Raw genomic sequence first — 23,983 nt, 5'->3', positions numbered from 1 at the left:
CCTAGTCCAGGAAAACCGACAACCCTTTAGCATCCTCGCTGCTCCAACAGCCCCACCCCTTCCCCGTTCTTTGCCCTAGGTGTAGAATCCTCTATCTGGAGATGGACTGGAAGCACTGGCGAGGGGTAAGAGAGGTGGCTGCGAGGAGAGTGGAGAAAGGCAAACTGAGGACATGCTGGAGGAGTGAGGAGCCGCTGCGGGAGAGGCAGATCCCACCCACACCACGCCCCTCGCGCGGGGTTGGAGATGGGGGTAGCCTGTTCTCCATCCCGGTCTTCTTTTGGGGTTCCCAGGTCTAACTGCATCTTTTCCTCCTGAAACTGGAGCCAGGCGAGGCGGCTGGGACCCCCTCCTCTCCCGCATCCCCCCCACCCCACACAGACTCCGCGTCCAGGCAGCCGCTGATTGGCTGCGGAGAGCGGCGTCCCAGCCCCCCAGCTTTGAGGCGGGAGTGAAGCGGGTCCGAGGTGGGAGGTGCACAGACGGGCTCCGGGAGCCCCTCCCGAGGCCCCGCGCCGCGCGCCGCGCGCCCCGCACCCCGCGCCCCGCGCCCCGCGCCCCGCGCCCCGCGCCCTGCGGGAGGGCTGAGCCGGGACTCCAGGCGGGCAGGTGCGGAGCGAGCAGAGGGGATCTCGGCCAAGGGTAGGAGCCAGTCCTGCGGGGAGAGAGGCGTTGCTGCTCCAGCTGCTGCCTCCGCCGCCGCCACCACCGAGCCGGCGACCAGAGTCGGGCTGGCAGGCCGGGCGCTAAGCGGCGAGGGGAGCGAGGGGCGCGCTCATGGAGCACACGCACGCCCACCTCGCAGCCAACAGCTCGCTGTCTTGGTGGTCCCCCGGCTCGGCCTGCGGCTTGGGCTTCGTGCCCGTGGTCTACTACAGCCTCTTGCTGTGCCTCGGTTTACCAGGTGAGGGGCATGGGGGAGAGGGAGGGAAGCCAGGAACCCTAACTGCCGGGCCATACTGCCCAGAAGCCCCAGTCCCCTCCGTGCGTTCCCTGGCGCCCCCTTCAGAAAAAGTTTAAGCTTTAAGGGCAACTGCGGAGATTTCCAGGCGGGCGAGGGGAAAGGAAGTTGCTGGTGCCCTGGCAGGGGAGTGGGGGAAAGACCGTGCATGCGCGCGCGCGCGCGCGCGCGTGTGTGTGTGTTTCATGAGTGTGACGGCAGGTGATGGGCTTCGTGTATGAGCGTGGATTCGAGGGTGCATTTGTGCGCGCGTCTGGAGGGGATGACTTTCATGGGGTGGGGGCGAAGAGGGCTGTGTGTGTATTTCACTTGACTACATGTTCTGGACAGAAGGCTTCCTGGAGGCTTCCCTTCTCCTATGGCCCCTGCAAGTCCACCCCACTTGGAGCACCTCTGCCCCTTTTCTTGTCCCTACCTGACACAAGATGAAGCTGGAGACCCTGACATTGGGTGCTCTCTTGCTCAGGGGACACTGGGATGGAACAAGGATGCCTAGCAAGAAAAGGGTCTTCCAGCCAGCTAACGAGAATCAGGGGTTGGTTCTGGGACCGTGCACTGGCCAGGGGAAGGGTGCAGAGACACACTGGGCTGCCTGCGGCGGCCGCCACCTCAGAGGGTCACAGTCTCCTTGAGGACACGCCTGGACCCCTGGCTTGGCCTCCAGGTCTACCCACCCTGGGCAGCTCACAGCTGCTGTGGATGTCTAGCTGGTCCCACATTTTAATGTCCTCTCTAAAGTGTGGCTGAGACTTGTGCTGAATTCCTGAAGAGAGCTGGCTGCTGAGAAGGAGGGGGTGCTTGCCTGGGCTGTGTGCAAGAGAGAGCAAGAGAGAGAGAAAGGTTTTTTCCAAGGGCTCTAGCTTTGGGTGGACCCCCCTTGCAGACAGTCTCGGTGTCGGGTAGATTCCTAAAGATCGCTTGCATGCAGAGAGGAGAGAGGAACTGAAAGAAGCAAAGAGAGCCTAAAATCTCAGCATCATCTCTCTAGTCATCTCTTAGTCTGCGAACCTTAGCATCCTGCGATCCTGGGAACTTGGGAGCTGAATTTCTGAGAGCCTGGCTGAGATTTCCTTTCCAAAACATTCAACTTGGCAGCCAGGGCCCCAGATGAGATTATTTCAATAAATCCCCCCTCCCAAATTTGGCAGGCATGAGAAAGTGCAAGTTTACTAATGTGAGAGCCTCTCTCCCCGAGTGAGTGATGAGGCTTTTATTCCTAACTAATCACTCCGGCTGCCCTAGGAGAGAAACTCAGCCTCTGATTTGCCCTGCCGGGGGGGTAGCACATGTCCTGTAATTACCTTGAGCTGCGATTGAATTCAGTCCAGGTTCCACCTCCCCACTTCAGCCCTTCTGAGATGCTCTCCCCAGAGCACTGTTTTGGGAAATGGGTTTTTGAGAAGGTTGGTTATTTGGTGATGCTTACTGAACCGGAAAAGTGTCAGAACCTCTTTCCCCAACAGCCTTCCCATCAGAATGCACCCCCGCCCTCTGAGTGAGGTAGCCACTTACTCACTCACTGTCCCAGGCTTTTCTAATGAAACCATTTAAGGGACAGAGACGAAGACAAGCAGAGGTTGACCCTTCAAGAGTTCAAAGCAGGGACACGAGGATGAAGAGAATGAGGAAAACTTAGACCTTCAAAGACCTCAAAGTGGAAGCCAACATATTACACCTTCACATCCCAACTCCTATGCCAGCTAGGGCCTTCCTAACACACAGCATCGACATCTACTGTATGCCAAGCACTGTGCTAGCCTCAGGCTTAGCCCAGAGCTTGAGAACTTAAAAGCATGAAGCTAGGGTTAGGATTTGGCTGTTGTTGATGTCTTCATACCCTCAACTAATAGTTTTGACCTCCTGTGGCATGCCAAGTATTAACTGGGTGTCAAAAGAACACAAAAACTCCTAGGGTGCAGTCTCTGAGTTTCAGGAGCTCCCAAATGGAAGTGCAGCAGATGGATGGGTAAGGACCAAGCAACCTAGAGAAGAATGACTGGGTACCAGGACCATCCAAAACTCTTGATCCGTTAGCAGTTTTAACAGCCCACAAGGCTGGTTCAAAGGTGAATTCTTTAAGTCATTCTCTTAAAGCCATTTCTGACAATGAAGTATGTCCTGGCAATGAAGAGTGAGTGTTAATCTAGATTCTGCTGGGGTTAAGTTGCAGGCTTTTCATGTCTCTGTGCTTCAGTTTCCACATCTATAAAATGGGAACTAGGAGAGTAGCTATCCCCTGGAGTGGTGCTAAGAAGAAAGGATGTTGCTGGAGGTGACAGCACAAGTGAAACACTCACCTTGGTGCCTGACATTCATTGATTGACACTGCGCCACTGCAGTCATAGTTATCATGAAGCCCATTAAGTTGTAAGGAGGTGAGGTCTGCCTGCCCAATCCTACCAGTGACCAAAGGAGGGACTGAGAGGTACACAGAAGAAAGCACTCAGGTCAGCATTTAACTCCGCGTGTTGAGCTCACCACAGTAGTCCCCACCCATCACCTCCCCTCCCCAGCCCCAGCAATTAGCAAACTCTTATTTACTCCACCACTGACTGGGAGATACAGCTTTGCTGGGTGTGGAGTAACAGACCGCAGGCCTTGCTCATATTGTTGAAAACTGAGATTTTAATTGAATCACTGTTCCTGGCAGTGGACTCACCCCAAGTTTCCCAAATTCTCACAGTAGTGGTTGGAGACGTGGGTGGGAACTGAGGGGTGGATGAGGAGAGCCTGAATGTTTGGCAACAGGAGAGCTAGTATCACAGGAAAGTAGCAGATGTCTCTAACTACCTTCAGTCTCTAGGTTGGGAGGAAGAGCTAGGGGATTGTTCCAGACAGTCTAATTTTTAACTGGTTGCTGTAGGATCAAAGGAATTCTAATGTGAAATATGGGTACAGCTTTGCCACTTAAGAACTCTTCACTTCAATTTTTCACAATTTCCCCCATCTGCAAATGGGGGTAACAGTAGTATCTGTTGCCCACACAGGTGGTATGTATTAAATAAGGTCATCTATGTAAACATGACTTAGCACAGTGCCTGGTCCGAGGAAAGCACTTACTCCTCACTCAGTGCCTTCTCTACACCAGATCTCTGTCACCTATATTATCGCACATAATTCCTGCCACACCTCTGCCTTCAAATTCATTTTGCATGAACAAACTGAGAGTAAGAAAAACTGAGCATCTTATCTATGGTCGCACAGTCAAGCCAGCATGCAAACACATTTCATTGCATGGCTTTGCCTTCATTATGGCCGGGAAGTTGTTTGAACTAACTTTGGTCCCTCATTTCTGTGCTCCATGGAGAAAATTGGTGTCCCACCTGTTCCTAAAACTTTCCCTCCTTCCTCCTCCTTTTTAAGTACGCAAGGTGTTTCTCACTTCTTGAGACACACAAAATAAGTCAGCGGAGCCAAAAAGAAAGGATTGGGGCATTCACTGGGCCAACAGGAATGAGACAGTGCAAAAGAGACAGCAGTGCAGAAGAAAATGATGAACTTGAGCCCCTGGGGAAAGACATTGAGAGGGAGGATGGGTGAGCCAGCCTGATAAGGAAGGAGCAACATGAAATTAAACTGAGATTTGAGAGATTAAAAAAAATTTACCTTCCAAAGAGTGCCATGGATGTGCAGAAAGACAAGGTGAGGAAAGAGATGATAGCTTGAAACTGCATGCTGCCCAGCAGAAGGGAGCATTCCCACCACTGCCAAGTGAGAATGATAACATCTGTAACATCTGCCTTTGAGAGCTGGTGCAAGATGAAGGCAGATGATGAGTCTGTAGCCTGGCAGATAGTAAGTAAGTCTGATGCATGGTAGTTACCATTGTTTTTAACTAGAAGTAGAAAACTGGTCACCTGTAAGCTGGGCTTAGCCCTGCAGATGTGATTTCTTTACCTTGTAAACACCTTTAATGAGAGAAAATGGAGTAAACAGGTTAAAAGGACACACTCTGGAGCTGGACCTCTGGAGTCTGAGTCCTGGCTGTGCTTCTTAAAAGTTATGTGACCTTGGGCAAGTGACTTTAACCAGCCTGTGCCTCAGTTTCCCCATCTTTAAATTGCGGGTGATTTTAAGAATGGTCTACACTTCATAGGGTTGCTGTGAAGATTAGTGGGTTAAGCACTGAACACAATGCCTGGAACACAGTAAAGCACTCTATAAGTTATTTTTTCATCATTTAAAACTTAGGAAAAAATCCCAACTCATTCTAAGACACCAGCTTTATCAAAACTGGACAAAGACATTACAAGAAAAGAAAACTACAGCCCAATGTTCCTCACGGACATAGAAACAAAAATCTTCAACAAAATACTAGCAAATCTAATCCAGTGACAATAAAGAGGGATAACACATCAAAATCAACTTGAGTTAATCCCAGGAATACAACACTGGTTCAACATGTGAAAATCACTCAGTATAACTCACCATATTAACAAACTAAAAAAAAAAGCCATATGATCAATCTCAATAGATGCAGAAAAAGCATTTGACAAAATTCAACATCTATTTGTGATAAAAACTCATCAAACCAGGAACAGAAAAAGAACTTCTTTAACTTGATAAAGGGCATCCATAAGTAACTTACATCTTACAACACAATTAATGATGAAAAATTGAATGCTTTTCCCTAAGATCTAGAACAAGGCAAGGATGATTGCTCTCACCACTCCTATTAAACATCATACTGGAAGTCCTAGCCAGTGCAATAAGGCAAGAAAAAGAAATAAAATGTATACAGAAAGGAAGAAATTAAGTCGTTTCAGTTCACAGATGACACAATGGCCTTCCTAGAAAATCACAAAGACTCTACCCCCAAAAAAACTCCTAAGAACTAATAAGTGAGTTTAGCATGTTTGTAGGATACATGGTTAGTATGTAAAAAACCATTGTATTTTTAAGTACTACCAGTGAATAATTTGAAATTAAAAAACTTTTTAAAATAAATTTCCAAGTTTCCTTAAAAATACCAGAATAATTGACATTAGATGTACTTGCCCAGAAGGCAGCAATTTTCTGGAGTTGAGGAATAGCTGCTTGCTTTATTTTATTTTTCCTTTCTCCTTCTTTTTTTGCATTAAATAGATCATGATATTCATCTGATTCAAAAGCCTGAAAATATAAAAAGAGACACATTGGAAAGTCTGTCTTCCATCACTTTCTCCTGTTCACCATTTCTCAAACCTACCACCACAGAGGTAACCACTGTTATTAGTGTCTTAGTTTCTTACACATTCTTTCAGTGTATCTTCATGCATATATGAGCAAATATGAATTATGGATTTCAATGCTCCCTTTTTTTCACTGTCCCCAAAATGAGCACATTATACACACTGTCCTACATTTACTGTTTTTCCACATAATGTATTAATCACCCATCATGGTATATATAAAGCTTATTATTCTTTTATACAACTGTATCGTATTCCACTGTGTATTTGAATCATAATTTCTTGGTTGGCTGCCCCTTTCAAAAGCTCATAGGCACTCCAATTCTGAACAGTCCTTAATGGCATGCCTAATTGACCTCTGTAACCTGTATGACTCATCCTTAGGCACATTTGATCATAGGACTCCTGTTCTAGCAGTGAGAAAAAGAGCACTTCATCATTCCAGGTTTCCTCTGGCAATAACTCACTGTGTGACCTTGGCCAAGTTATTCTTAATGGGTCTCTCAAAGGCCCAGGAGATCCCGGTTCTGCCTATGTTGCTGTAGGGCCCCATAGACAGGACATGAGCATAGACCAATGATGTAGCTATGCTGGAGGCTACCTGGGCTGGCTTTGGGCTGGGGTCCAGTATAGCACTTTTGTAGTTTTCACTCCTGCTTAGTTTCTGTAACGATCATGTTAGTATTGATTTGTAAGGTTAAGTGTCAAATACATTGCTTTGGAACTGGACATGGATTTAAATCCTGTATCTTAACCATTTTTGCTGTGGATCGCATGTATAACACTTCACCTCTCTGAGCCCCAGTTCTCCCATCTGCAAGAAAGTGGGCAGTTGAGTTCAGCAGTTAAGCCCTGTGGTCTCTCAAGTCAAACTGACCGGGTTTGAATCCTGCTTCCCTGACTGCTAATCTGTGACCTTGGGCAAGTTTCTCCCCTTCTCTGAGCCTCAGTTTCTTCAGCTGTGAGATGGAATAATAACAATACCTCTCTCATTGGGTTGTTTTGAGGACTAAATGCAGTTATAAGAATGCTTAGCACTATTCTTGGCACATGTTCCTCTCACATAGAGTAAGAGTTCAATAAATGCTATTAACCTTCTGTGCCCTGGATTGGTTGCTGTGGTGACTAGAAATAAAATATGCAAAGGTTTCTCGCAATGCCTCACACATTGTAGGAGCTCAACAAATAGTAACTCGCATTGTCTTATGGTCTAACATGTCCATGTGCTCAAGCCTTATAAATGCCCTGTAGCCACACATCACTGTGGATAGGTCTTTTCCATGAATACACAGTTTCACTCAAAATGGAAATGAAACAACATGCCCTGGCAAACTAGAAGAGAATGATCCAATGGATTAAGTGATCAATTCCATCATAAGCCTAGGGAACTTGTCCCCCTAAAAGAGTTGCCTGTGATTCGGAGAAACTCCCAAAAATAATATCAGTGCAGAACATGAAATGGCCTTCAGCTACAGCTGGCAGAGACCAACAAGCACCACCAGCAAGGTTCTCCTGGATACTGCAGTCAGAATCACGAACAGAAAGGGTCCTGCCATTGAACCTCCATGTGGATCTGAAACATATTGGCAAACGGTGATAGCCTATGCTGGCCCTGCAGGGGGCACCATGAAATGATAGTGGCCAGGTGTCTTGAATTCAAATATATAAAAGGAGCAGTTAGATAACGTAAATGAACAAAGTCATCTAGTGTTTAAGAAATGCTTCAGTTACCCAAAGAATCATGCTTCTCTGCTGTTTTTCTGAAAGCATGTGACTCTCTTCAACTCTTATTTCTTGCAGTTATAGAGACAAATGTACAAAACAAACAAAAAAAGAACGGACTATTCCTCTTAATAATTGCTAACACACTTTTAGTGCCTACTGTGTACTAGGAATTCTTCAAAACACTTCAAATTTATTAACCCTTTTAACTTTTTATTTTATTTTATTTTATTTTTGAGACAGTCTCACCATGTCACCCAGGCTGGACTGTGGAGTGCAGTGGTGTGATTTCAGCTCACTGCAAGCTCCACCTCCCAGGTTCAAGCAATTCTCCTGCCTCAGCCTTTCGAACAGCTGGAATTATGGCCATGAGCCACCATGCCCGGCTAATTTTTTATGTTTTTAGTAGAGATGGGATTTCACTCTGTTGGCCAGGCTAGTCTCAAACTCCTGGCCTCAAGTGATCACCCACCTTGGCTTCACAAAGTGCTAGGATTACAGGTGTGAGCCACTGTGCCTGGCCTCATTTAACTCATGATGATTCTTTGATGATTCCTTGAGGCATGTATACATTATACCCATTTTTCCATTGAGAACTTTGAGATACTTCCCCATGGACACACAGTGAAGAAATGACAGGGCAGTATTATTCAGTACTGCTTCTCAGCTTTCTCATAAGTAAACAGCAGCACACGCTCCTCAAGGATAACCAACATTTAGACCAGGAGAGGCGGGAGTGACCACAACAGGAAAGATAGGGACTGAGGGAGCTAGAACGTGCCACTGCCACTCCGCTTCCCACCCAGTGGTTCCGTGTTGCCAAGCTGTTCAAAAAATCTAAAAATCCGGATTTTTATATGAAATGTCCGTTGTTTCACATGTTGGCAACTAATTCAAAAATTTAAAAACCACTATGTGAGCCAGCACTTCGTGAGCCAAACCAAACATATCTACAGGCTTGATAATGGTCTGCCACGCTGCCAATTCACAAACCCAGGGGTTGGGAAAGCTGCAAGAAGCACCAATAAACACCAGTGGGGTCACAGCAGGTGGAGAAAAAAGAAAAAACGAGAATCTAGCAGAGGATTGAGGAATAACAGGGACGGAGACAGAGAGAAATATGTGGCTACACTGGAAAAGCATGCCAACCCATGAAACCAGAGATTTGGCATAAGCTGGAATAAAGAACTACAAAAAATACCACAAATTGCATGCTAACAATGTCTTGAAACACAAATCCACCATTTTTTTGGAATAGGAAGAGTCCTTAGAACTGGCCAGCTGGTGGATCAAGATGTAAGCTCTTTGGTCCCCAGACCTGGGGTCGAAGTCCGGTCTTGTGGTTTCCTATTAATGGGTCTCTGGCAAGTGATTTCACCCTATCTGAGCCTCAGTGTTCTTATCTGCAGAATGGGTATAAGAGTCTTTCTCACAGGGTTTATGGTGTGGCTGAAATGAGATAATTCAGGGCTGCATGGGGCACAATGTCTGGTACTAACCATTACAATGTGCCAGGAATTCTTCAAAACATTTCAAATGCATTAACTTATTTAACTTTTTGTTTTAAGACAGAGTCCTACTGTGTCACCCAGGCTGGAGTGTGGAGTGCAGTGGCGTGATTTCAGCTCACTGCAAGCTCCCTCCCAGGTTCAAGCGATTCTTCTGCCTCAGTCTCCCAAGTAGGTGGAATTACAGCTATATGCTACCATATCCAGCTAATTTTTTGTGTTTTTAGTAAAGATGGGGTTTCACCACGTTGGCCAGGTTGGTCTTGAACTCCTGGTCTCAAGTGATCAGCCCACCTCGGCCTCCCAAAGTACTGGAATTACGGGTGTGAGCAGTAATGACTGCTGTGTTTTCTGAGTCCAAACATTCCCACTTTATAAAATGAGGAATCGGCAGAGCTAGGAATGTGATATGGCTGAGGTTTGTATCTCCACCCAAAACTCGTCTTGAATTGTAATCCCCAGGTGTTTCGGGAGAGACCTAGAGGGAAATTATTAGATTAAGGGGCAGTTTCCTCCATGCTCTTCTCATGATAGCAAGTGAGTTCTCGCGAGATCTGATGGTTTTATAAGGCAGTTTTTCCTCTTCTTACTAGCTCACTCTTTCCTGCCGCCATGTGAAGCAGGTCTTTGCTTCTCCTTCGCCTTCCACCATGATTGTAAGTTTCCTGAGGCCTCCCAAGCCATGTGGAACTGCAAGTCAATTAAACCTCTTTCCTTTATAAATTAGCTAGCTTCAGGTATGTCTTTATAGCAGTATGAGAACGGACTAATACAGAAAGCAGAGTCTTAACCAGAACTTACTTTTCCCGTCTCAGATCAGTTTTCACAAAATCACACTGCTAGTAGTCTCTTAGACGGAAGCAAAAGAATAGGAGTAAGAGAAAAAGAGAGTGGGAGATTTTAGAGCTCCGAGTGATTGCCTAGAAATTTTTGGTTTGTTTTGTTGGTATATAGGATTATGTTAGGTGGTACAAGTCTGTAGCATTGAATCTCTTTTCAGCTATCTTAATCTTTCTGATTCCATCAAAGGGAAAGTCTCAGCTTGGTGCTAGTGTATCTTTAACACCCTTTAAATCTCCTTTTTTTTTTGAGACAGGGGATCACTCTGTTGCCCAGGCTGGAGTGCAATGGCTCACTCAGAGCTCACTGCAGCCTTGAACTCCTGGACTCAAGTGATCCTCCCATCTCAGCCTCCTGAGTAGCTAGTACCACAGGCACATGCCGCTGCACTCAGTTTAAATCTCCCTTTTGAATAGACACAGAGCAGACCTTGGGCTCAGACACTGGCAAGCAGCAATACCTAGCTGGAGTTTAATGTAACTCTTGGATTGTCATTGTATTTCTGTTTAAGGTTACCTTCTGTCTACGACGGGGAAGGGAGGCTGACTTGTGATCTGGGGTGGTTGTGCCGTCCAGTAGAATAACCACTAGCTGCATACAGCTACTGAACATTTGACATTTGACTAGTGCAACTGTAAAACTGAATTTTTTATTTCATTTCAATTAATTTACAACCAAAATCCCATACTCAATTCAGTTAGTAGAAAATAACTGTATACTTGGAACAACTTGAGAATGTGAATCTACTCTTTCAATCATACATTTTATGACATCTAAATAGAGGTCAGAGACGTCCAATGAAAAATTATCATCCATAGGGATATGTGCTGGAAGCGTGAAATGCATATCAGATTTTGAAGATTTAGCATGAAAAAAAGTTAAATATCTCATCAATAATTTACATAAATTACATTTTGGATGTACATAGTTAAATAAAATATATTGTTAAAATTAACTTCTCCTGCTTCCTTTTACTTTATTAATGTGGCTACTAGGAAAATTTCAATTGCATATGTGACTCACACTTATCTTGGGCACCACAATTATATAAAGTATAAATTTGAGGAAGAAAAGGCAAATCACTTTCAAACAAAATGCTAAATAAATGATAGTACTGGTGACATAAGAATGCCGCAAAAATCACGAAATTGGTAAAATCACTCAGTCTGTTTGGGCTGCTGTAACGAAGTACCATAGACTAGGGGGCTTATATACCACAGAAATCTACTCCTCGGAGTTCTGGAAGCTGGAAGTCTGAGATCAGGGCTCCAGAACAGTCAGGCTCTGGGGAAGGCCCTCTTTCAGGTTGCAGACTCCTGACTTCTCATTGTATCCTCTCTCCGGGGAAAGAGAGGAAGAGATCCCTCTGGGGTTCCTTTCATGAAGCCACTAATCCCACTCATGAGGACTCCATCTCAGGACCTAATGAATTCCCAAAAGCCCCACCTCCTAATCCCTTCATATTGTGGGTTAGGACTTCAAAAAATGGGGAATACATTCAATCCTTTGCAGTAGGACAATCACTAAAGTCTGGGAACAGTGTTCTAATACAATGCCCTGTTTAAAAACTACATTTAATTTAGAGATGAGGGTCTCACTATGTTGCCCAGGCTGGTCTCAATCTCCTGGCTTTAAGTAATCTTCCTGCCTCAGTCCCCCAAAGCTCTAGGATTACAGGCACAAGACACTGCACCTGGTCTACCACACCCTTGATGGAAAAACTGAGGCTGAGAGGGCAAGAAAGTTCCCCAGGGTTGCATAGCTAATTAACAGCAGAGCTGGGCCTTGCCCTCAGATCTCTGGGATTCCAAATCCCGTGTGCTTTGACCATTGCAGCAGCATGAGTAACCCTCCTGCCTCCACCTCTACCAAGAGAAATGTAAAGATGGCAGGGTCAGGCATGAGAAGGAGGTGACTACCTTGAATCCTAGTACAAATCAAAGGGAGGGAATTTTGCTGTATGGGTGACCCAGGATCTTTATTATTCTATAAAGTGGAAACAGAATTGCTTGTGCTTTTCTTAAGTGAAGGTCATGACCTACTGCACTGCATTGAGGGGAAGCTAGGAATTTTAACCTCAAATGTGTGTTTTCATTTTGCCTCATGGCAAAGAGGGATGAGAAGAGAACCACAGAGTACAATCAGACAATGCACCTGCATTCATTGATTCATTTATCCATCCATCCATTCATACACACATACACACATACATCTGTCCACACATCAATCCATCCATCCATTCATCTGTCCATCCACCCAACCATCCATCTGTCCACGCATCTCCCCATCCACATGTCTATGCATCCATCCATCCATCTGTGCACACATCCATCCATCCATTGTGGGCCTGGGATTGCTAGGTACCAGGCACCATGCTAGCTATGTGGTGAGCCAAAATGACCCATTTTTTGCCCTTGTGGCATTTACACACAACACACACACACGAGGAAGACCGGCATGATCAGATACCCAAATAAATGTAAAAGTTCAACTGGGAAAATGTCATGAAAGAGAGCTACTGGGTGCTGTGAGAGCTTATCACTGAAGAACTTGAGCCACACAAAACAACTCAAGGGAAGCTCCCCTCAAGGAGGAGTGATTATCTGAAGGACACAGAAGGGAAGAATGGAACGGAGGAGGCAAAGGGAGCAGGCTGTGCCATGGCCCTGAGGCAGGAGGGCACCGGTGCACACATACAGGACAGAAAGAAGGCCAGAGTGTCTGGAATGACCAAAAAAGGAGGAGGAGGATGCATGGTGCCAGATGCAAACAGAGTGAAACAGGAGGTCAGTGCCTTATAAAAATAGGAAAATTGACCCTGAGTTGGGACAACACATTCTACAGAGTATGAACTGATGTGTCCACTAGTGACTGCTTTTCTTTCCCCGCTTGTTTGGCAAACACAGGTAGAGCTGGGGAAATTGCTTTTCAGCCACAGACATTTCTTATTTTCAGCTAAGTGCAAAGCAAGCGATGAGCCTCATCATTTCAACCTGGGAACTCTACTCAGACACACAGACACACACACACAGGCATTGCACACACAGACACACAGATGCAAACCCACACAGACACACATGCAGACACACACCACATGCAGAGACACACACACACATATGGACACACAGAAGCACATATCAATGTGCACACAGAGATGCACATGCACAGACACACCTGCAGAAACACACTACCCACAAAGACATGCACACATGTAGACACACACAGATGCACACATATACCCACACCCCCCAACCCCCCCCCCCCACACACACATCCTGCAGCCAAAGGTGTAGAATGGCCATGATTCTGTTTTAGCTGAAGCTTTGAACTTTATTTATTTATTTATTTATTTTTGAGATGAAATCTTACTCTGTCTCCCAGGCTGGAGTGCAGTGGCATGATCCCGGCTCACGACAACCTCTGCCTCCCAGGTTCAAGCGATTCTCCTGCCTCAGCCTCCTGAGTAGCTGGGATTACAGGCACTTGCCACTCCGCCTGGCTAATTTTTGTATTTTTAGTAGAGATGGGGTTTCACCACTGACCAGGCTGGTCTTGAATTCCTGGCCTTGTGATCCGCCCACCTCGGCCTCCCAAGGTGCTGGGATTACAGGCTTAAGCCACCATGCCTGGCCTAACTTTCAGCATTCCAGCCTCACCACAGTTCAGCTCCACGGAGCTGCTAACAAGAGCCATCATCTGCCTCCTGAAAGAAAGCAGTGTCTTCCCCGGAATGTGGTGGAACAGGCAGTGGTTGGAGAGAGAGCACAAGAAGGTGGTGCCATAAGGAGGGTCGGAGTGGGCAGCCCTTAAAGGAATCAGGGGCCCACACTCCTGACCCTCCCAGAACGTGGTCCCACCTTGTGTCCTGCCTCCACAGCTATGACCCTTCCAGAACACCCCTTCTCCCCAGCAGAGGACATCATGGAGGCAACAGTGGTTTAGAGAGGGGGCACATTTGGGCAAGGGTCTCAGGGCTGCAACATTGTAAGCTGCAAGACTGTGAGCAGGTAATTTCCCCTTCTTCAAGCCTCGGTTTCCTCATCTGGGAGTGAGGGTGATAAGATCAACTGTGTTCACTTAGCTCATATGTATGAGCCCCTGTCATGTGTCAAGCACCCTTCTAGGCAGTGGGAGATAAGCAAAGAAAAATATGAAGAAGTCCCTGCACAAGCAGGGAGAAAAGTAGCAGGCAGGGAAGTCAGTGCACACGAAAACCATTTCAGATACTGACGTGTGCCTTGGAGATCATACGGGGTAAGGTGATAAGGAGCTCCATTAGGTTGGGTGGTCAAGAAAGGGTGTTCCAAAGTGGTGATGTGTGAGCAGAGACCTGAATAATGAGGTGGGATCGGCCAGGGGAGGCGTAGGGGGAAGGATATGCCAGGCAGAGGGAACCACCAGAGTAACCCAGATGTGAGAATGAGCTGGCACAAAAGACCAGTGAGGCTAGAGTATAATGAAAATGTGGGAGAAGGGGCAGGAGATGACAGGGAAGAGATAGGCACAGGCTGGGCTAGGTGGGTGATTGTGAGGAATTGAGATTGGACTTCTTTCATGCTGCAAGAAGACACAGGCGCCCTTGAAGTGTTTACCTGATCTAATAGGGGTTTTTCACTAGTCTCTCTGGCTGCTATGAAAAGAGTAAATGAGTAGAGGTGAGAGGGGCTTAGCAAAAACGTGAAGGTGGCTGTGGCAGTAGGAAGGCTCTAACAGGTGCTGGGCAGAGAGGGGAGCATTGCCAGGGTGCCCAGCACAGGGCCTGGCACCCAGTAGGAGCTCAGCTCAGTGGTTATGTTCACCACCAGCCTCTCTTGTCCTCCTCCCATGCCAGCCACCATCACCTTCAATCTCCACAGAAAATACAGACAGCCCAGAGAAATGAGCAGGATAATGATGTCCTCAGACACCAAGGACGTCTGTGCCCGGCTCTTGAGGGCTGTGGGAAGTGCCCGCGGCACAGTGGAGAGCGATCCTCCCAGTCGGCCATGGCAGTGGGCGAATCCTGCTAATGACCCAGCTGTCAGCTGTAAGAATCCTGAACAGAGAGACAACAAGTGCCTGGGCTGGGCTGCTGTCCGACAGAGGCAAACAAGAAGAAAAGGGCACCTTCAGCACTGTCATTTGACAAATAAAAGGGATTGAGTTCTGGCCAGCGTGACAGAGGGACATTGTCACTGTGACTGCATTCAGTACTGATAACATAGTGTCCAGCAGGAAAAGGGGAATAATGACCCCAAGACCAAGGTGGCGATTCCAAGGACATCTTGAAAATGGCAGCCATAGCTCGTGGAAGAGGGAAGAAAGAGGTGGTTGCTTCTCGGATCTTCTCAAAATTGACCTTCAGGCCACAGAAGAATGGCTCTGGAAAATAAGAAGACTTTTTTTAAAATTGCTCTCAGCACTGAATGCTTCTCTCAAAATGTCGGCCAGGTGCATGCTGGTTAACATCCTTCTCAACCACTCTCATTTCTTTCCTTGAAGAGGTCTGACCTAGGGGTCATTTCCAGCCACAGCCAACTGGACGCAGACCTTTCAGAATGTGAGAGTAGCCTGTTTACAGTTTCCTTAAAAAGAAAGCACCTTCCAATCAGTGGAAATCTCATTTAAAAAATCCAGATCTGTTTTGAGAGGCTAAAGCAGGAGGATCACTTGAGGCCAGGAGTTTACAACCAGCCTGGGCAACATAGCGAGACTCTGTTTCTACAAAATATATATATTTAATTAGCTGGGCTTGGTAGCATGCACCTGTAGCTACTTGGGAGGCTCAGGCAGGAGGATCACTTGAGCCCAGGAGTTCAAGGCTACAGTGAGCCATGATCAGGCCATTGCACTGAAGCCTGGAAGACAGAGCAAGACCCTGTCTCTAAAAACAATTTCAGATTTCTCTTCTCATGATTCTTCAGAAATGTTAACAATTCCTCTTGACTGTCACCAAAAGCCTCCCTTAGACGGAGTTTGTGCAATCCCAGTTTACCACGGTCCCTGCCTCTCCCTATTCCCTCCCATACCACAAAGATTTTTTTTACACCTAATCTGTTTCTCTCACTTCTGTTCCCTGCCTTGCTCCTATAGAAATTTGAGTTTACTATTTTCATGCCTTCCTCAAATTTGATTTAGTATACAACACACACACACACACACACACAGACCACATCCATTTACACCATCACATTTTTGGCCTTATCTCCTCTCCAGCCATTCTAAATGCTTTTCCTGCAAGAAGAAGGTCTGTAAAACCTGGATTTGCATTTCACCTGGCCTTTCTTGCTGGATATGTTAAATTCTCTGAACCTCTACATATCCGTAAATAGGGATGAGTGCTCATCTTATTGAAAGGAATATGTAGTATAATATACATAGAATGCTTGGCACATAGTAGGCATTTAAACAATTGAAGAGTTCCTTTTTTAAAAACTTAAAAGGATTTCCTAGTAGATCCTCACGTGGGCTCTTTAGGCTGCATGATTGAGGACCAGGTTTCATTTCATGAGGCCCTACTTTGTGCCAGGGACTACAGGGGATAATGATGCAGGGAAAGACAGAGATGCACATGAAATGGCTTTGCCCTAAAAGAAGTCAAACTCAGTTAGGTAGAAAGGAGAACTGATAATCATAATAAAATGAGACTAGTTCTACAATGGGGTAAGGGAGGTGAGGGGTGAGGCATTTAAATTCCTGTGGGGACTAGAGGAAGGGTTTATCTCTGCATAGGAATATTCAAAAGATGCTGAATTAGACTGTGTACCATTGACAGTGAGTGTGGAGTCTACATCATCTCTTGACTCCAGTGTCCAGAAAACCATTTCAGATACTGATGTGTGCCTTGGAGATCATACGGGGTAAGGTGATAAGGAGCTCCATTAGGTTGGGTGGTCAAGAAAGGGTGTTCCAAAGTGGTGATGTGTGAGCAGAGACCTGAATAATGAGGTGGGATTGGCCAGGGGAGGCGTAGGGGGAAGGATATGTCAGGCAGAGTGTGGGCATTGGCACATGGTAGGGGGTTTGGTAGGTATTGGATGGATGGATGGATGGATGGATTTATAGATGGATGGAGGGATGGACAGATGGATGGACTAGATGGATAGATGACTATCTTTTTAATCCCATCAATGTAATCTTCATACTAGCCTCAAAGAATACTGAAGACAACGTCTTGATCATAACTATCATCATCATCATCACCACCAACACTACCATTTGAGTACTTACTCTGAGCCAAGCACTAGGCCAAAATGTTGCTCCATGTTGCCTTATTTAATCTTTGCAACAGTGTCTGTGACATTGGTACTTTCATCATGCCCATTTGGCATATGGGGAAACTAAGGCTCCAAGAAGTAAAGTGACCTGCCCAAGGTAATTCAGCCAGTGAGCAGTAGAGCTGAGATGCGACCAATCTGCACATCACTGCTTATGTTCTGTGCTTGCCATTTGGTTCACTGTGGACATTTGTATTCAGGGAACAGGATAAGAAAAATGCTGTGTCTACAGACCTCTCTGTATGGTTCATCCTCCCAGCGTGGTCTTTGCAGCTGTTTTGAGGAACTGTGTCTTCCTTCCTGATTGAGGATTTGCCCAGCATCATCCCCATTATCCTCTCCCCAAACAGATGTTTTAATTACTTGAGATTATTTTTAGGACAGGTAGGTGAATTTCGTCTTCACCCCATACCTAACCTACAAAATGGAAATTGAGTTTCCTCTTCCTTAAAAGAACACTGTGATGGAACAATTCCCCTGAAAAAAAAATTCTCCTCTTCCAGATCCTTCCTTCCAAGTTTTCCTTTCTCAGCCTTAAATGGGCTCAATTTCAGACAAGTACTTAGAATTCCAAATCCAGTTCACGTCGTGAATGTTTATTGACCACCTATTATGTGCCAGACTCTAATGCTTAAAAAGAGTCACCAATAATAACCATTAATGTTAATAAAGTGCTGACCAATGTGCAAAGTGAATTAACATTTACACAAAGAGCTCATCCATTATGAAACTGAAAGCTTGGAAGAGCTGAAACTTAACTCAGAAGAGTTAAGTGACTCTCCCAAGCTACTGCTAGTAGACAGGACTGAAAACCAAAGCTACATTCTTGGATCTCAAACCCAGGACTCATCATTCCCATACAGACAAGAAGCTGTTGAAGGCAAGAATGACTTCCAAAATGAAGTCACCCCTCTGAATCCTACTAGGACCTTCCGTTGTTCATTCGTTTTTAAATTGTCTAATAGTTACTGGCGCCACAAAGGCAAATAAATCTGTGTTTCTCACCTCAGGAAGGGCAGAGTCTAGTTGGAGAGAGGCAGAGGTAAATCACATGACTGTGAAGATTGACGTGTGATGTACAAAAAGAAAGCCCAGTGTACCACGGAACAAGAAGGGAAGTGCATCAACCCCAGTCTGTGGTTGGGGAGCAGTGCTGAGGATAGGGTGGGTTTGACAGGATGATGGCATAGCCCCAAATCGGTGGCCGAATACTGTATTCATGCCTTTCCACCACTACATCCCCTCATTTCACAGTATCCATGACTGAAACATGGATAGTAAGATTGCTGACTTCTTAATGATAGATACTAAACTAATAGTCATTTATCATAATTATAATTAACATTAATTGAGTTCCTACTACATATTAGATTCTGTTTTAAACACATTACCCGAATTAACACATGTAATCCTTCTAACCCTATGAAGTAGATACTATTACCCCATTCTACAGATGAGAAAACTGAGGCACATGGCAAATTGCTCAATGGCTCAAAGGCAAGCTTCAGAGACCCAGGCAGCAGGTGCTGGAGCCTATGCTTCCATCTGCTGAACAGTGGCAAGAGGTGAAGATTTTAATAGCATTTTGCGGGGAAGGAAGTTCTTTGGTTCTAAGCTCAGTCAAGTGAGTATTTTCATGAAGGCAGTAATCCCTGTCTTCTGAAATAGAGATGTGGGGTCCACCCACTTTTGGGAGATACAACGGTAAAGCTGTCCATATTGGAGATAAAGGTATATTTCCACAAACCAGGTAGTAACTGTTTTTTCTGAGAGGGGGTTGAAATTGTTAATGAGGGTGACATCTAATTCTCCCATTGGATGGACTGGGTTTGATCTCTGTTTTTTACATTGAAAAGAACCAGAAATTGGCAGAACTGTTGTGTGGGAGCTCTTGTGAGATTCTGGACACCAGCAGAGCTGTTTGGGGTTCCAGGAGGCACAGCACACAGCGCAGAGTTGGAAAGGAGGCCATTCTCCCCACCTCTGCTCCAAGTGTAGCCTGCCTCAGTTATGGGTATTAACAGTATTGTAAGTGTTCATGTGTTAGTTTGCTAAGGATAATGGCCTTCAGCTCCATCCATGTCCCTGCAAAGAAGAGGCCATCATCCTTAGCAAACTAACAGAGGAAAAGAAAACCAAATACTGTGTGTTCGCTCTTCTAAGTGAGAGCTAAATGATGAGAACACATGGACACATAGAGGGGAACAGCACATGCTAAAGCCTCTGAGAGGATGGAGGTTGGGAGGACGGAGAGGATTTGAAAAAATAATAGGTACTAGGCTTAGTAGCTGGGTGATGAAATGACCTGGGGCTGGGCACAGCGGTTCACACCTGTAATCCCAACACGTTGGGAAGTTGAGTTGGGTGAATTGCTTGAGGCCAGGAGTTCAAGACTAATCTGGCCAACATGGCAAAACCCCATCTCTATTGAAAATACAAAAATTAGCTGGGCATGGTGGTGTGCACCTGTAGTCCCAGCTGCTTGGGAGGCAGAGGCATGAGAACCACTGGAACCTGGGAGCTCAAGGCCACAGTGAACCAAGATCATGCTACTGCACTCCACCCTGGGTGACAGAGCAAGACTCTGAGAAAGATAAAGGAAAAAAGGAAGGAAGGAAGGAAGGAAGGAAGGGAGGGAGGAAGGGAGGGAGGGAGGGAAAGAAAGACAAAGAAAGGAAGGAAGGAAGGGAGAGAGAGAAAGAGAGAAAGAAAGAGAGAGAGAAAGGAGGGAGGGAGGGAAGAAGGAAGGAAGGAAGGGAGAGAGAAAGAAAGAGATGGAGAGAGAAAGGGAAAAAGAAACAGAAAGAGAGAAAGGGGGGAGGAAGGAAGGAGGGAAGAAAGAAAAAGAAAGAGAGAAAGAAAAAGAAAGAAGGAGAAAGGAGGGAGGCAGGGAGGAGAGAGGGAGGGAAGAAAGAAAAGAAAGAAAAAAGAGAGAAAGGAGGGAGAGAGGAAGGGAGAAAAGAAAGAAAGAAAAGAAAAGAAAGAAAGAAAGAAAGATTCTGTACAACAAATCCCCCGTGACACAAGTTTACCCAGGTAACAAACCTGCACATGATGTACCCCTGAACTTAAAATAAAGGTTAAAAAAAGAACATTATAAGTGGAATCTTCTTCCCATTCTAACTAGCCATTACTGATATGTTTGGGCTTTGGACCTCTCGATGATGCTCTTGCTGGCTCTAATAACTTTTCAGTTAATTCTCTTGGGTATTCTAAGCATGTGATCATATTATCTGAAAAATAACCCGATAAGAACAAGTATGCCTTCTCCAGTAACTACACCTCTTAGTTTCCTACCTTGTAACACTGGCTAGCCTTCAGGTTTGGATTCTTTACTAGTAGATTAGTATTTTGGATTGGTTAATTTTACTAATAGTATTTTACTAGAATAAGGAACACGTACTGAGTTTTTCAGCACAGACAGAATGGCTTCAGTAACACAGAGCAAAGAAGTCCCTGCAGTGACTCAAGTGTGAAATGATGACATCTAGACTCAGATGCTGCATTAAACAAATATTTGTCAAGTTCCTACTGTGTCGGGTACTGTGCTAGGGACTAAGAATGTGGCCCTAAACGACACAGAAACACATCTGCCCTCCCAAAGCCCCCAGTGTCAGGATAACCGTGGAAAAAAACAACAGAATGCATCTGAAAGGTAATTTCATGAAGAATTTTCTGGATGTGATCTTACAGGCAGGCAACAAAATATTACTCCACGTCTCAAAACCTGGTTGTATAATTGATAATGACCAGGAAATTGGCTGAATTTTTATTAGTTTCTGAAATCTATTACAATCTACTAATCTAAAAAATAAAGGAGATGAGAGCAATGAAATTAGAATTCTTCATCTACGAATGCTTTTGAGAATGCGGATTCAAGAGAAATTAACAGATATTTTAATTTTCTGCCATCTCGCTCTCAGTACCAATCAGGCTACCTCTGAAATATCTCGTGATAATTAACATCTGCCTAATGCTTTTCCAGTCTGCAAAACCGCTTCACGTGCATTATCTCCTTAGGTCGCCACAACAACCTTGGGAGTTTGCAAAGCAATTTCACTGAGGTTATCACATTGGCTTCTTGAATTCTCATCCCTCATTTCCCTGTGGTCCACATGCCAGCCAAGCCTTGTCATTTTACAGTTCTGCAAACACAGCATGGCTTCACACTTCCTTAATTTTGCACTTGCGCCTCCCTCCGCCAAGAAAGAAACCCATCCCTGCCCATCCAAGGAGTGTCCTATTCATCCAAGGAAACCCTGGGCAAGCAGGGAAGAGCCTCTTTCTCCTGGGGTAGCTAGGAAGGTCTGAGCACCTTAGAGTAGGGAGCACCCAATGGCCCCCATGCCGGGGTAGACCAGCAAGCCGGTGAGCAAAATTCTCTCCTGCATCTGATCTGGGTGTTGTTGAAAACAACGGTCTCCATACTCTCTTTTAAAGAAGTCTAACAAGTGACTCTCAGAGTTTAGCAGACCTGGCTTCAGATTTCAGCTCTTCAACTCACCAGCCATGTAACCTTGGGTAAGTCTCTAAACCCAATCCTAAATCCCCTCCTACATAGAGTCCATTAACACCTATTTTAAAAGTGAGGGGAGCTGCAATGACTATTGCTTATAAAACACTTGGGGGAGGAAAAGCATTGGGAAAAACAGCTAATGCATACTGGGTTTAATACCTAGGTGATGGGGTGATAGGTGCAGCAAACCACAATGACCCACCGTTTACCTATGTAACAAACCTTGCACGTCCTACACATGTACTCTGGAACTTAAAGTAAAAATAAAAATTAATAATTTTTAAAAACATTTATTCCCATTTCTAGCTTATAATAAGAGATTGTTAAATGGAAGCCATTGTTTTTATTGTAAAGATCACTTCCCTTCTGGAAGAAAACGTTACGGAATTATGTATCAGCAGCGGCAGCATCGTCATCACTACGATTGCTGCTTCTGCTATTATTATTTCCATGTTATCTTATTTCTAAGGTGGGGCAGAGAACTGCTGCCTTTTTCTACTGACGCTTTCTCTGTCCTGTCTTGGAAATGGTATTCCAGAGGAAAATGGAAGGTAGTGTGTTTTGTCGTAGGAAAGATTACAGGCAAAGTCTGGGGACATCAACCTATGACCACTGGTGGCTGGACAAGCTGGTTCGTGAATGATGGACAAGAGTCATCCAGACAGTTATGGGGGAGTGTTAGAAGAGGAGAGAGCTGCATAGGCAAAGGCCCAGGGGCTGGAGAGACTGTGGTTTGTTTAGGGAGCTTGAAAGACAATGGTTTCTTTCAGCCCACAATGGTGGGTAGGAGGGGTGGGTGAAATGGGATGGAGACTGGCACAGGGGCCAAGATTCCAGTGGTGCTTATTATGTACCCCAATATCAGTCTCATTTCAGAGGTGAGGAAACAGAGGCACAGAGAAGGTCAGTAACTTGCCCAAGGTCACACAGCAAGTATGTATCAGCTCTGGATCCAGCACCCACATTCACTACCACTGAGCCAAAAAGGCATTGCTTCTTTTTCTCGGTGACACGCAGGCACGTGTCCTGAAACCAGAAAAGAAGCTAACTCCTCCAGATTCATGGAAGCAAACTACCTTCACCCGCTGAACTCAGCTGGAACAGGTTGGAAGCTGCTTTCTCTGTGCCTCCTCACAGGGTGCAGAGGTGGGTTTTTAGAAGTTCCCAAACATAAAACCATTTCCATTTCCATATAATTATGCCTCCTTGACCTACCTGTCATTTGGCTGTGTGCTTGGGCTGGAGGTACAAAAAACAATTTCTCCAACCACAGAAAATTGCTTCCCGAGGCCCCTGGGTAATTAGACATTGTCCTTTGGGCATGGCCTGTTCCCTGTCTGTCCACGTCTCCTGGTACAGATGCTGCCACTTCAACCCTGCATCTGCCGAGAGAACGCGGGTCCCATGATGGAACAGAATGTCCATTAGGGAGGTGGCCTTGGGGAGCGGGCAGCTAGGCCATTTGCACCAAAGAATTTTCTAATGTTCTTGGACATCCAGGTCCCGTGGGACTTTCCCTCTGCTAACCCAAGACGCGGAGGAGGGTATGCATTGTGTGGGAGGTTGTTACCTCTCAGCATTTCTGCTGTCTCTTGTCAAATTTTATAGATGAAAAAGTGCCAATACCAATCCCTATTTGAGAGTTTCACTGAGGTATACAGGACCCTCTGTTCTTCACCTCTCTCCTTGTTTTCCTTCAGGGATATCTGTGGTTTGGGGGAAAAAAATAAGTTTCTTTCTTTCTTCCTTCCTTCCTTCCTTTCTCTTTCTTTCTTTCTTTCTTTCTTTTCTTTCTTTTTTTCTTTATTTTTGAAACAAGGTCTTGCTCTGTTGCCCAGGCTGGGGAGCAGTGGCACGATCTCCACTCACTGTAGCCTTGACCTCCGGGGCTCAAACAATACACCCACCTCAGCCTCCCAAGTAGCTGGAACTGCTGGCTAATTTTTTTGTATTTTTGTAGAGATGGAGTCTCCCCATGTTAACCAGGCTGGTCTTGAATTCCTGGGCTC

The 23,983-nt window shown here is 45.6% G+C and overlaps 1 protein-coding gene across 2 annotated transcripts in view; it reads left to right on the top strand.

The window, feature by feature from the left end:
• Positions 1 to 618: 618 nt before the first annotated feature.
• The window catches only part of GPR139 (G protein-coupled receptor 139), a 42,006-nt gene continuing 18,641 nt past the window's right edge, over positions 619 to 23,983 (top strand). Inside the window, exons 1-2 of one of the 2 annotated variants that reach the window (XM_021672293.2) lie at positions 619 to 904; positions 3,307 to 3,408. Coding sequence is in view for 1 of the 2 variants with exons in the window: in XM_012464480.3 (XP_012319903.1) it covers positions 778 to 904 (127 nt within the window). In the remaining variant the exon portion in view is untranslated. The remainder of the gene's footprint in view (positions 905 to 3,306; positions 3,409 to 23,983) is intronic. The other variant, XM_012464480.3, reaches the window with a different exon arrangement.

This window comes from Aotus nancymaae, unplaced genomic scaffold (assembly GCF_030222135.1).
Source record: "Aotus nancymaae isolate 86718 unplaced genomic scaffold, 86718_ANA_hifiasm-v0.15.2.pri h1tg000049l, whole genome shotgun sequence".
Lineage (NCBI taxonomy): Eukaryota > Metazoa > Chordata > Mammalia > Primates > Aotidae > Aotus > Aotus nancymaae.
Note: the sequence above shows the minus strand (reverse complement) of the source record. Positions and strands in the feature narration are given on the sequence as shown.